At 35.6% G+C, this 15528-nt stretch overlaps 1 protein-coding gene across 7 annotated transcripts in view; it reads right to left on the minus strand.

Annotated features, from left to right (window-relative positions):
- Positions 1-419: 419 nt before the first annotated feature.
- Positions 420-15528, minus strand: part of PRCP (prolylcarboxypeptidase) — a 55612-nt gene continuing 40503 nt past the window's right edge. For all 7 annotated transcript variants that reach the window (XM_039848168.1, XM_039848165.1, XM_039848164.1 and 4 more), the window contains exons 8-10: positions 11206-11370; positions 10276-10463; positions 420-1174 (exon numbers count right to left, since the gene is read on the minus strand). In XM_039848168.1, the coding sequence (XP_039704102.1) occupies positions 958-1174; positions 10276-10463; positions 11206-11370 (570 nt within the window). In that variant the 3' untranslated portion in view covers positions 420-957. The remainder of the gene's footprint in view (positions 1175-10275; positions 10464-11205; positions 11371-15528) is intronic.

A 15528-nucleotide genomic window follows, 5' to 3' on the forward strand; every position in this document is an offset into this window, starting at 1 on the left:
GGCTTAAAGGACAGTAGCAACGACCACCAGAAAATAAAATTAAAAAAAAAAAAATGCTGACTATAACTATATTCTACCTTCTGAATAGTCAACTTCATCAATTTAAAGGCTTCTTACTAAACTATCAGTAGTGACCACAGTATATAAAAGCTTGCTCTGATGTCAAAGGAAAAACAAAATAGTCATTTTCCTAAACTGGCAAAATGTAACCAAATTACTACAAAACTGACCTTAGAAACAAAGAGAAATAGAGCAGAAAAAGGCCAGATTTCTTACTGGCAGTACCACAGTGGCAAATATCCCAGAACTAAGAAAAGCTGCCAAGTGGAATAAATAAAAGGACTTTCCAAAAACAGCCAAGCCCAGTGCACATAGCATTCTCAACAGCTGGAGTGAGCCTCAGAAGCAACACACAGGTATAAGGTCCAGCCTTATTCTTTATTTACAGCACGGTTCAAAATCATTAAATCAAGTAGAAAAGAAATGGCTCCTATTTCCTGGATTGGCATCGGACATCCTTCCTACCAGCTGCAATTACATCATTTTTATCTATCTTTGTTTTTCTTTTGGGAGGGCATGGGTGGAGAAATGACAAATGGGCCAAAGAGACTTCAATCTCAAAACCAAGAGAAATCTCTGCCTGCAGAGAAACAAAGGGACTGACTCTCCCTTTTGCAAAAGGCAGTCAGGAACTCTGCTCCAGTTATGAGGCCCACTGATGGTGCAGGAAAGCAGTCACGAAGAGATTCTTCTTGGAAGTGGCATAAAGATGACGAGGACCTGGGGTGCGGGATGGCTGCTGTCACCACCATCACCCTCTCTTCTATCTCAACCTTTGCCCCACCAAAAATGACAAATGATAAACAAGGCAAAGTAATTACATGTAGAAAACCAAAGTAAATGGGAATGTAGGTGAAATGAATATAAAAGAAGAAAGTGAAAATGATCCAAAGTTGCTCAGTACTTCTTTCTTAGATTGGCATAGAAATCTTTGATCCACTGCTTCATGTATCTAACTTCCATAGAGCGGGCTAATACCACAGTCGTGGGATCAAAGGCATTGTTGGCTCGGAGATCTAGATGATGGGCCCCCTCTGGGATAGTGATGGCAACCAAGGTGTCTGTGATGTCCTTGGTTACTCCACCTCCTGACCAGGGGTCTAGGTCACCATTGCTACGTGAGAGAAAGAAGAAAAAATAAGATTGTTAGTGTTTCATATCTATACCCAGATAAGATAGAAGAAAACTTATATTATGCATGACAGCTAAAATTATAATCTTGGGGATTTGATCTGAGGATCTAATCTGTCATATAGAAAGGAGCTTCTGATTGGAGTTTTACAACATTTTTCCAACCAAGTGCAAGAAATAGAACCAGAGAGGAATGAAAATTGTACACTACGAATCAGCCCAGACTGTACTGGGACTTGGAATCTAGAAGCCTAAATTCTAATCCTAGCCTCATTACTCAAAGGCCATGTGACTTTCTTCATCTGTAAAACAGAGATAACCGGGCCTACCTCATAAGGTTGTTGTAAAGGTTAAACCAGCTGGTACATGCAGATGTATTTAATAAGCACAAGTGTCAGGCACACAGGAGTCCCTCAATGCCAGTTTTTTTCTTTCCTAGGACCCAACTATCAAAGTGATAAAGAAAATTTCCTATATTTGAAAATTCAAACTTTGGTCATTACTCAAAGTCTCCATTTTAGATTAGCTTGAAAGTTATGGAAATGTTATTAGGTTATTGGACTTGGCTGGTTCACACAAGACATTTCAGAATGATGTACACAGGATCAGTCTTTGACACAGGTTATTTAGTTTAGCTAAGTAAAAATTCAATAGAACCACAGACAGTATCCCTAACAATATTTAATAGCTTTGTTGTGATAATTCACCTACTACAAATTCTACTCATTTAAAATGTACAGTTCAATGGTTTTTAGTATATTCAGAGTTTTACAACCATCACCACAATTTTAGAACATTTTCATCATCCCCAAAAGAAACCCATACTCACTGGCAGTCCGTAATTCCCATTTCCCTACCCCAACCTCGCTCACTCTCAGCCACAAGCAACCACTTCAGCACATTTCAGATGTGCTGAAGTGGTTCAAACTACTTTTTATCTCAACCACAGATTTGCCTTTTCTGGACATATCATATAAATGAAATCATACAATAGGGGTCTTTTATGATTGGCTTCTTTCACTTTTAGCATAATGTTTTCAGGTTTAATCCATAGTGTAACATAACAGTATATTGCTCCTTTTTATTGCCAAATAATATTCTATATTATTGCCAAATAATATTCTATATTGTATGAATATGCTATGTTTTATTTATTCATTCATTAGATGTATATTTGTGTTGTTTCAATTTTCTGGCCATTATGAATATTGCTCCTATAACATTCATGTACAAGTTTTTGCATGAATGAATGTTCTCATTTCTCTTGGGTATATACCAAACTGTTTTACAAAGTGGCTGCACCATTTCACATTTCCCTCTAGCAAAATATGAAGGTTCTAATTTCTCTATATCCTTATCAACCCTTATTAAATTTTTACATCTTTTTTTTTTAATTTAAGTATAGTTGGTATATTATATTAGTTATATTAGTTTCAGGTGTACATTTCTATATAGTGATTCAATAATTTATACCTTATAATGATAACCCCATTAATTCTAGCAATCATTTCTCACTGTGCAAACTCATCACAATATTATTGACATCTCCTTTCACCTTTTCCACCCATCTTTCCCATCCTCTGATTTATAGCCATTCTGTGTGGGTGTCAAATGAATTTTACTGTGGTTTTGATTTGCATTTCCCAAGTGACCGATGGTATTGAGCATTTTTTCATGTACTGATTGGACATCTATATATCTTCTTTGAAAACATATTTATTAAGATCCTTGCCTATTTTTAAGTTGAGTTATCAATTAAATCATTTGATCCATTTTGAATTAATTTTTTGTATGGTATGAAATAGGAATCTAATGTCATTTTTTGCATGTGATTATCCAGTTTTCCCCAGCATTATTTCTTGGGGGAGGGGGGGCGGAACTATTCTTTCCCCCAATGAATTGTCTGAAAATCAATTGACCAAACATATAAAAGTTGACTTCTGAACTGTCAATTCTCTTCCACTGATCTATATACCTACCTTTATGTCAGTATCACACTGTATTGATCACGGTAGCTTTATAACAAGTTTGAAACCAGGAAGTATGAGTTCAAAACCAGGAAGTATGAGTTCTTCAAATATGTTCTTCCTTTTCAAGACAGTTTTGGTTATTCTGAGTCCCTTGCATTTTTATATAAAATTTTTAAAGTTTATTTTATTATTAGTTTTAAGTATACAGTACATTGATTAGACATTTGTACAGTTTACAAAATGATCCCCCTAATTGCTCTTTCTCTCCTCCGGCTCTCCACCTAGCTATTACATTAATGCTAACTGCATTCCCTACGCCATGCTCCTCATCCCCATGACCATCTATCAGCTACCATTTTTATATAAATTTTAAGATAAGCTTGTCAATTTCTATAAAAAAGCCAGCTAGGATTTTGACAAAGATTGCACTGAATCTGTATAATGATTTATGGAGTACTGACATCTTAACAATATCACCCCTTCCACAAGTACATGAGATGTCTTTCCATTTATTCAAATCTTTAATTTCTTCCAATAATGTTTTGTAGTTTTCAATGTATATGTCTTATACTTCTTTTGTTAACCTAATTCCTGAGTATTTTATTCTTGATGCTATTACAAATCAAATTGTTCTCTGGTATTATTAACTCCACACATGCATAAGCTGGTTAAGAGTTTACAAAGTCTTGCATATTTGACCACTGCAACAACCCCGTGAGGTAAGTTAAATTACAATTCTTAAGGGTTGCTCAAATCATTCAGCTAGAATGCCAAATCTGAGATACAAACTCAGGTCTTATAACGCTAGTCCAATGCTCAATTTTACACATTGCGTTTCGTGGACATAAGATTGCTTTTGGAAACCAACAGCACATACCCTCTTGACTTGTGTGGTGCAGAGTAAGAAGAGCATGAGCTTTGGGATCAGACAGACACACCTGGGTTCCTGTCCCAGGTCTGTCTCTTCCTAAGTTCATGGAAGCTTAGATTCCTGAGGATAAAATAGGGACTGAAATATCTGGTCTCAAATATCAAATACTTGGCCTATGACAGGTATTAGATAACTTTCTCTTTGTATGGCACCTCTTGGTATACCTTTATATATATCTTGAAATCACTTACAGAGCATTTTTATGTGTTCTTACATTTGTTAATGCACATTCCATTTCACTGACATTGTTACAAAGCTTGAAACAACAAATCTTCAAGGTCACATTATCAGATATATGAAATTATTTACATAATTTGCATAATCATTAACCCATTTCCTGTTTAGAAATTAAATGCAGATCCCTGCAGTGTTACTTTTACATAAACATACCCTTTGAGGCTGAAGCAAATCTGACTGGTCTTCAATGTGGAAATAAAATATAAAAACTGTTCTTGGAGTTATTTCTAAACAGAACTTCTCTCTAACCTTAATGTACAGAAATGTATACATAAATCGGATTCATCAAATGAATCTTCGGCTAACAACTAACTGTTCAAGAACAATGTTAACATCACATGTTAGGAATGCTACGTTTTCTAGGATTTGACATTTTTAGCGATTGAGAATTACTATATTTTGTAAATGGAAATACCACTACTAAAACCAGAATGCTATAAAAAGAATGATGTCATTTATTTCCAAAGACTATTAATATACTAGAGTGATGTGAAAATAGTAATAAAAGAGAGAGACTGTGTGGCAAACTTTGGGGATAAGGTTAGGACTGTAATCCGTGAGTTATCTCGGGGTAAATGCTGCAGCCGCAAGTGCTGCTGGCGAGTATTCTCAGAGCAAATAGAAAATGGGTTAAAAAACTTCATCTATGAGTTTAATCTATACAGATGACTATCAAATAATGTCTATAGCCAGGACCTTCCCTTTAAACTTCAGAACCAAAATTCAACAGTCTACTTTTACATTTTTACAAAACTTCTCAAACTTACCTGGTCCAAAAGAGAATACTTGATTCTCCCCAACTGCCAATCTGCCCCTCCCCTATATCTTCCCAATCTCTGTTAATGGCTACCTAATCCTAGTTGCTCAGGCCAAAAAGTCTGGTGTCACTCTTCAATCTTCTCTGTCTCACACAATCTGTCAACAAATCCTGTCAGCCATATATAGAAATATATCCAGAATTTGAACACTGCTCACCACATCCATTGCCACTACTCTGGTCTAAGTCACCATTATCACTAGCCTGAATACCCTTTTACTGATCTTGCTTCTATTCTTGTCCCCCTGCTATAGATAAAGCAGCACTCTGATTCTATTAAAATCTGAATCAAAACACTCCAAGTTTCCCCACTTCATTCAGAGTATAAACCAAAGTCCTTACTACGTCCTACAAGTCTCTGCATGGTCTGGACCCTCTGCTGCCTCTCTGATTTCAACTCTTCTACTCTCTCCCTCATTAACTCTACTTCAACCACACTGACCTCCTTAGTGGACCTGGAGAATATGCTTGGGACATTTACCTCTCAAAGCCCTTCTTGCTTTCTCCTTTGTTTGGGGTTTTCTTACCCCACCAAACTCATGGCTAGCTAGCTCCTTCCTCCAGATCATTTTCCAAAAGACCCTTTGGTCTTCCTTAGTCACTCTCATCTAAAATTTCAAACCCTGCCTCCATCCAATATTTCATAGCCCTGTTTTTTTCCTTAGCACTTATCTCCTAATGTCTTTATAGGTGTTATCTTGTTTATTATGTTCTCTCAAACTAGAACTCCCCAAGGGCAGGGATTTTTGTCTGTTTTGTTTATTACCATAACTTCAGTACCTGGCACATGGTAGGAGCCACATAAATATTTACTGAATGAGTGAAAAAAAGAATGTAAATATCTAGTTGTCTTTGGCCTTATATCAGATGCTTTACCTAAAAGAGATCTATTAAATACATGTACACAAGTTTAAGAACATGTAAATCGCTTCAGTACTTTTTACATGAGGAGTTGATATAAATGATTAATTTAAATATATAGAAACTGACTTCAAATGTGTATAATAGTGACAAGAACTAAGCAGATCTAAGTTTTATACCCTTACTAGCCACGTGACTTTGGGTAAGTCACCTGACCTCTCTGACCCTCAATTCCCACATTTACTATCTCCTCAAAATTTTTAAAGATAATGCCCCTCTCTCACAAATATATTGTGAAGTCCGAGTTACATAATATATGTAGAAGTAAGGTATAAACTATAAAATATTTATAACTATCATATTCTTTAAACATGTTAATACTTCTGAGAAGTAAATGAATCATGAAAAGGGATGTGAAAGCATTTCTCATAAAAATGAGGTCAGAAAACTAATGTAATCATTTTTTCTAGGCAAATGTACAAATTAAATGAGAAAATATACATTTAGGTACATTAAATATATGTATATTTGAAACACAAGTTTAAATTCCCACCAGAGTCTCACATTTTTCTTTAAAAAAAATCGGTTACAACTTAACATTATTCTTGAAAAAATAATGTACTTTTTTGGTTTTATTAAAAACAAAAGAGAAAACTCACAATACAAATTATAATCCTTAGTTTTCAACTACCAGATAAATTTTTAAAGTAAACTATACAAGGGGTTAGATTCTCTTAGGTAAACAGATAGCCTTTATCATTATTCCAATTTGACAGGACCTACCCAGATAGGAAACTCACCATTATTTGCAAAACAAAAAAGCCATCCTAACAGCCACATAATAAGCAAACTGCATTTGATTTAAAAGGTCATCTGAATCAGCCTAGTGACTTAGCAACAGTGTTTGGAGTTGCTGAGAGACCTAAGATGCACATGGACTTGAATTTCTTGGTCCTAGACATGTGAAAGCTAAACCAGTCACTAGGAAATTTACAAACAAACAAACAAACAAGCAAAAAGCCATAATAAGGGCTTTCATGAAAGTATCTAGATGCCTGGATAAAAATCCCAACAGTGAGCCTCACTTAATTGCTGGCAATGATGTTAAACTAACCAGCTTCTCAGGAATTCCCTTTTGGAGTTATATTTAAATAACTGAGAATGACCATTTACGGTAAGATAATTTCTTACCCCAAAACTGGGGTTGAGGAAAAAAAAATAATCATTCCAACAAAACCACTGTGGAATTAAAAAACAAAAACAAAAACAAAAACAAAAAACTGCTGAAATGGAACTATTAATAGCTACCATTTATTAAGTCCTCATTCATTCAACAAATGTTTACTAAGTGCCCACTACATGCCAGGCACTGACTGGGCACAGGGGATTCAGCAGTGAACAGACAAAATCTCTGCCTTCACAGTGCTCACTTCCATAATAGTCTATCTACTTCCTGAAATAACTGTTGGACAGTCATTATTTCTAACTTATATAAACTGGCAATCTGCCTGAGGCCATGCAGCTAACTTGGTGAAGAAGCAGAACAGCACCCAGGTCTCCATGACTTCAAAGCCCAAGCTCTTAACTGGCAAATCTCAAATCCAACAATTACAGACTGAATTTTCCAATCAGAAAAGCAGTCACACTTGGATTTGTGTGAGGCAACCGAAGGAGAGAAGCATGAACATAAAGATATTTTCACATGGTTCTTAGACATTTTCTTACTCATCAGCCAGAAATGTTTTCTAGCTGGTAGTCACCAAAGTATATAAAACAGAGACACCTGAGGCCACTCCTTTACTTTGGAAATGTGCTTTCTTCGGAAAAGCAGGAGAATTTTGAATTTCTAAATAACTTAAAATTTTTTACATTGGATTTTTCACACCTAGCAGCATACGGAAAAAGATATCTTTTTAAAAGTAGACTTGCCACTGCAGAAAAATAACTAACATCTTCACATAATCCTGCCTTTAAACTTCACCTGCCTCTAAAGCCTTCCTGAGCTTTGTATTTCATTCATCATCCTTATCGACACACTCATTTATTAGCCATCCATTATGTGCCAGTCATTACAGCAGGTGCTAAAGCCACAGAGATGATTAACACAGTCTCATCATTAAGAAGTTAACAATCTATGGAGCAGACAGAAACGCAAGCAATTTCCAGTCAGTGCCAGTGACAGCCACAGGCCCTAGGGAAGCTAATGGGATGGGGGAACCTAACTCTCTGGAGGAGTCAGAGAAAGTTTCTTGGAGGATGCCTGAGTCTTAAGAAAAGGCAAAAAAGAGAGAAAGGACATTCAGGGACAAATAAACAGTTCTCTGTGGCTTCAACACAAAATAGAGAGTATACTTCCATTCATTTATTCAACAAATATTTTTTAAGCATGTATATTTGCCAGTTCTAGGACAAGTACTTAATTGGGTTAACTCTTTTAAGCATCATAACAACTTTATAGGGTGAGTGGTAAATTATTCTCATTTTACAGAAGAGAAAACTGAGGATCAAAGAGCTTAAGTAATTTTATTTAAGAGCTCATACTACCTTTGCACAGCTCTGTTAGAAAGTTCTTATACTGAACTAAAAGTTTTTAACACTAAGCTGTAATTTCCATCTATGGGTTTCAGTTCTATTCCTCAATTTTTCTCACAAAATATGTACCCCTCCCAGTAATGACAATGATGATGATTGTTATTTTGATGGCCAGAGGAAAATAATATAAGAGGATAAATGGATAACTAAAATACTTATCTGTAATGGTTGGACCCAATAAAAAAAGACAATGTATTTTATCAAAACTCATATGTTAAAACTTTCATATTAGGATTTAAAGACTCCACTTTCTAATTCAATTTGAACTGCAACTTTATAAGGTCAAAGGTAGGAAGGATGAGCTTAAAGTGTCAGCGTGTTAGAGAAATCCATAAAAATACTACATGAGGATAAGCTCCTAAAGAAAAAATAAGAAATTGACAAAGTATTTCCTCCTCTGAGGAACAAAGGTGAGCCTGGAGACCATGGCTTGTATTTAAGCTTTTTTCAGCCCTCTCAGTCCTTCCACGTTTCCCTGATTTCAAATTTGGCACGTTTCCTTTAAAGCCCTAAATAGATTTATTTGTTCAACTGTCACTTTTATAAAACTGAGCTGAAGGGTATAGTTTTGAAGAATCTTATTGAGAACAAGGAACACAATTTAAGGAAACTGAACAAAAAGAATCTTTAAATTTTCCATTAAAGTGTTTCACCTTTTATTTTGGGTAGGTACCCTGCTGGGTGAGAAAACAGCATGAACCCAATAAGAAAGACTGCAAAGTAGACAGTGCTATAGGCCTAAACCCAGACAGTGATCATTCAGTTCAAACAACACTCCTCACTCCTAAAACCTATTGAGCATATCACAAAGGCCAAATTTGACGCTTATGTAGAAGAGCTTGTAAAACAATGACATTTACAATTTAAACAATAGCTCCAGGTTAAGAGGTATGTATGGATATCTCTTTATTCTTTCCATATAGTTTTGGGGAAATTTTTTGATTAACTAGTTGCTATTGTTAATAGCTGACAACTGAATATACAAGACAAAACATGGAAATTTTAAAATCACAATCATATACACATAAAAGCTACTCAATTAACTCTGATGTGAACCAATACCAAATATGTCACTATAGGAGCAGTGTAATGCAGAGGGACAAACACAAGTTTTGTAATCAAACAGGCCAAGGCTAAAATCTGGCTTTTCACTTAGTAACTAAAACAAAGCTGGATGAACTTTGGCAAGTGACTGAAAACAGTGACCTTCACTTTCTTCCTCAGTAAAGAAGAGACGATAAAAACTATTTCACAGGGTTGTTGTAAGGATTCAATTTTAAGTAATTTAAGTGCCTAGAACAGTACAGCCTGGGTACTTCAAATGAGTTTGTTGAATAAATACTGAATTTTTTTTATTACCATTAATAACAACAGGAACAACAGTAAGACGAATTGAGAACAACAGATGATGCTTCATTTTGTGCTGAGGAGCTTTTTAAAAAAATATTTTAATCTTGTTGCTATGTTCTTTTTAAGACTTTGGGCACATTGTAATAGAGTGTAAAATTATATCTCTTTTCAGCATTCTGTCTTTCAAGGAGTAGGAAAACCTGATGGATACCACTGTTGTAGTCTAGATTGTTTTATCATCCAGCATTTTCCTGGTTCTATTTTCTCAGCTATTCTACAAATGTTTCCATCAACCAAAGTTTTTTTTTGAACCAGCAAAAACTCACCTGAAAATGATGTTTGTATGGGAACTGATGTTTTTGCCTCCATACAGTGTAGTGATCCAGGAGGGCCTTGGTCTCACACCCCACTGTCTAAAACAATAATCAGAAAATTCTTCCAAGTCCCATGAGTGAGGTTCAAACATGTCATCGATACCATTTGTACAAAAGGGCATGACCATTTCTGTGCAGGCCTGGGAAAGCAAAACAGAAGAATCTAGTGAAAAAATGAGGCACAAAGAGGTTAAATAAATTTTCCAAGGTCATACAGCTAGTAAGCAGTTTAAATTCAAGCAGTCTGGCTTCAGAGCCCCTGCTCTTTACCTCTATGCCATACCACCTCTCATTATTCTTGAAAAAACTCAGTTGAGAAGTCACAGAAATTAGGGATATATATTCGTTCTTTGTGAACTGCTTTCTTTCACATCTATTGTCATACTTAATCCTCAAAACAACTCTGGAGGGAAAGTAGTAGCAGCAGCAGTAGTAGTAGTAGTAGTAGTAGTAGTAGTAGTAGTAGTCTCCTCATTGTTCAAATGAAGAAATGGAGGCTCAAACAGAATTAAGTTAGACTCCCCTTCTATATGTCCATAAAATGATGCATTTATAGGATTTATCAAGATCGAATGTAATATTATTTTAGTTAACTTTCTTTTTCAACAAGCTACGTTTGACAGTAAGATCAAGTCTTATTTATCTTTGTATCTTTGGAGCCTAGAATGGTACTTGACACACGATAAGTATTCAGAATGTATGTGGTGATTATTAAATACATGAATGAATGACTGACTGAATGAATGAAGAAATTTTTCCATGCTCTTAGCGTATAAGGTAACAGAGCCCAGATTAAGATCCAAGTTAGGTAACAAAATCTTGCGAAGTCTCTGTTACAGCACAATCATATCAGTGAAAAGAGGGGAAATTATACACACTTACTTGATAGCTCCAACCCAGGGATCCCAGACTGCTAGTTGATGTCTCTGACATATTCAGACATCTCGCCTGGCCTGTATAATTATAATATATGTTCAGAGCTTGGAAAATATTCTGCAGCAACTGTGGATCAGATACACTGGGATCTTTCAAATACTGGCACACTACCTGTCATTTTAGAGATAAAAGGGAAAAGAGTCAGAATAAAGATATAAAATTGTAGTGTAATAAAACAAAGAAGACATATGACTTTGATTTGATCATAAAATAATCTTAAGCATTTAACTATATTTCTTGACAATTTCTACCTTTTGAGTATAATCTCCTTCAAAAATGAACGAATCTTTTAAAATATGCTATAGAAATAAACCAAAGCCATCTGCATAGCATACAAAGTCCTCTCCATCTACCCACCTCACCTCACCTCACCTCCTACAGCCTTTGCTCCAGCCTACCAAAACCATTTCCAGCACACCAAGCTCTTTCCTTCCTCTTCGCCTTTGCTCACCCAGAAATGCCTTTTCTACTCTCTCACTCCACTAATGCCTGGCAAATATCAACTCGTCTTCCACAATACTCAGCTCAAGTATCACCTCCTCTTTGAGGCCATTGTTGCCTATGCCCTCAAATCGAGAAAACCCAATCACTCCCTTCTTTATGCCTCCACTATGCCCTGTGTCTATTTATATCAGAGTACAGTATTCATTTGATTCCAGTATGTCTCCTTCACCTCATTAGATAACTTTAGCAAAATTATCTGGCAATTAAATGTTTACTGGATGAATGACTACATTTTTATAGCACAAAATTTATAAAATTTCTTATGGAAAAATTATACCAAGCTTGAACATCTGTGGTATGATAAGCAGATCAGGCAGTTCCCCAGCTCTCAAATACTCCTATCACTAGAGTATAGTCAGTGCCTGAAATTCTAGTTCTAAAAGTCACACGTGATACTCGGAGTTGGGAGTGAAGGCAGGGTCTTGACTAGACAAAATCATGGGGAACATTCCGGAGTATGGAAATATTCCATATTATCATAGAGGTCTGGGTTACACAACAAACAGAACACTTACAATTTGTATATTTTACTGTATGTAAATTGCACCTCAAAAAAATCATAAACAAATACTAAAGTCTAGTTAATAATGTTAAAGCTGAAGTATTTAGTAAGTGTATTGATGTCAGCAACTTACTTTGAAGTGCATTTAATAATAAGATGGAATCAAGGATAGACTGAAAGATAGGTGAATACATATATGTGATAAATCAAATACAGCAAAAAATTATAGAATTTAGGTGGTAGGTTTACAGGTGTTCACTGTCCAATTATTTCAACTTTTCAGTGCTGAAAATTTTTCACAATAAAATGATGGAGGAAAATCACAGACAAGGAATCATAGCTGAATAACAACAACCATAGCTACTGATTATTGAGCACTAGCTTTACAACCATTACATCATTTAATCCTCAAACAGTCCTATTAGATATATTACTGTCCACTATTTTACATGAAGAAATTGATTCTTAGGTCAAATCACTTTATTCTAGGTCATCCAGCTAGTAATCCAGGGCTAGATTCAATCCTAGGTCGTTTTGGTTATAAAATATACATCTTATCCATTATGCTACACAGCTTAGGTAGTATCCTCTTGTAAAATTGTAAATAGCCCCAATCGCAAGGAAAACACATTAAGTTTCCATCCTCTATTAACACCTTCACATCAATTCAGTGATCTGATCCTTTCTCACTTCGTACAGAAAAAATATATACACAGGGAAGTTCTGACAAAAAAAAAGCAATAAGGAAATGAATTCAGAGAAGAAAGAGCCAGGGAGGAAAGAGTCCAGTAACCTCACTTCAGAGAGAGATTCTGGGCATCAGGAGCAACAAGGCCTGGGTTGGGGTTATACGCCCAGTCAAGAAAGGAGGATACTGAGAAAGGAGGGTAAGTGGCTACAAGCAAACCCAGCCTCTCATCACAGTTTGGCCTAGGACCAGCTTCCAGCAATCCTTTCCTGAAAAAAAGGGAAACGTGAAAAGACAGAGGAAATGAATTATAGAAAACAAACAAACAAACAAAAATCCATGCCTCTCCTCAAATGTATCAGCCCAACAAAATTTCTATGGAATGTTAAATGTACTCTGTGAAAAAATGTTTCAATTTTAGAAAATGTTTTAGCTAATGTGAACAGTTTTCTTGACTGTAGGATTTCTCACAGCCTTTAACAAGCTCAAGGACGATGTGACTTTCCAAAAGGGTGATGGAGTATGCATTAATCCCAGTAAGTTTTTAGAAATGTTGAATGTGACAAAAGTCAGAAATTAAGATGTCTAAATAATGGGACACCCTATACCTTAAAAAAGGAACCGTGATGTTATACACGAGGGTTTAAAATATACATAAAGAAAGAGAATTGAACTAAGCTGAGAGCTTTCCAAACCTATCAAGCCTAAAGAAATAAGGAAATGCAGGTTGAAGAAAAAAAGGCAAAACGGTGTTTTACTATTCTAACAATTCTCAATTATTCATGTTAAGTCAAAAAATACCTAATTATATAGCGCTTTTCTCAGAAAATGTTCCTAAGAAATATGCCAATCGGAAATACCCAAGAAAGTATGGAGATCAAGAACCAATCACAGAATTTATTAAACTATCTATTACCAAGAGTTAATCAGCATTCTTTCTTGAATGCAGACACCAACAGTGAATTCATCTCTTTCAAAATGCAGCACAAAACTACAGATAGACACATGGAATGCAGAGAAGAGCATTATGTTCAAGCACAGCATGGTAGATGAGGCAGGGTGACAGTGCAAGCTGGGCAGGGGGAAAAGGGGGTGAAGTGCAGCAACAAATGATCTAAAACTTTGGAAAAGAACAGTAGCAAATGAGTGTGACTCACATGCTGGCATCAGATCCCCTCTCAGAGCTAGAACACTGGGCCTCTGTCGGGCAAAGAAAAGGAGTCCCCATGAATAGCCATCCCTGCAATGGGCAGTTACTGTCACTCTTTAGAAGACACAAGCATGGCTGGGGACCAGAACTAGTTGATAATACTTGGGTTTCGGCAGCCCCAGTTATACAAAGAGAAGATCATGGTCAGAAACTTGGCCTCTGATTATAGAAATTCCATGTCCAGATTAAGGGCAATCCTGGAATACTGGGTCCAGTTCTGAATACCACACTTTAAGAAGGACACTGACCAACATGAGAAAATCCAGAGGGTAGCAATCAAGATAGGAAATTGAGAAATAGTTGAAGAAACCCTACAATTTGTCATTTGTTATCACTCTCAATCTTTCATTATAAATAAGGCTAAAATAAACAACCTTGGGGCTATATCTTTACATATATCCCTAATTGTTTTCTTGAAATAAATTCTTAGAGGAATTATTGGTTCGGAGGAAGTAAACATTTTTAAAGCTGTTGCAACATCCTGTCAAATGCCTTATAGAAAGGAAGTACCAATTATTAATTCTACCTATCCACTAGATAGGCCAGAAAAATATCACTAATTTTTTTTTTGCAAATTAACTAAGGAAATATTTTAATTTTAGGTGATTCTAAAGTTCCTTAGTAACTCAAAGATTTTGTGAGTTCAAGCATCATCCTCTAGCATAAAAACACAATCTCTACATATCTCTATGCATTTCCTTAACAATTTTGGTAGCAAAGAGTGAATGAAGTTTTCCAAAAAATACTGAAATCATACTGTTAAAACCTCAGCACTATTCTCATACTTCTATACTTATTCAAAGACTGTAGTAATTCAAAGAGAGATAGTCATATATATTTTTATTAAAGATCTGTAGTATACACAAAACATATGTAAATTGTTAATTTGAACCCTATGAAATTGCCATGTTTATAAGTCAAACACATTCAACTATTGGCACATTGGGTTCAACCTTATATAATACTTCAGCTTAAACTTGATAATTTTCAGATACTACCCACCTGATGAGGGCAATCTGTTGATTGTTTACCTATAGGCTATGATTTAATCAGATGACAAGGAAAGAGTCCCTGCCAACCACTTCCATCCAAAATACTCAACATGGAGGTAATCCCTGTACTATATTTTCTATTTATTTTGTGGATACTAACAAACACTATCTTCTAAACAATTTCTACATAAGGCAATGCACTCCTACTTATGATATAAATTCACTATTTTAGGGGCAGCTGGGGCTGAAGTTGCTAGTACAACTATTGAATGTTTCTTGAGGTCAGGTATTTTCATTACAATGACCCAGGGAGAAATATATAAATGACCTTTCCCATTTCACAGAGGAATAAACAAGCTCAAATATTTTGAGC

The sequence above is a fragment of the Pteropus medius genome, unplaced genomic scaffold (genome assembly GCF_902729225.1).
Source record: "Pteropus medius unplaced genomic scaffold, Ma_sr-lr_union100, whole genome shotgun sequence".
NCBI lineage: Eukaryota > Metazoa > Chordata > Mammalia > Chiroptera > Pteropodidae > Pteropus > Pteropus medius.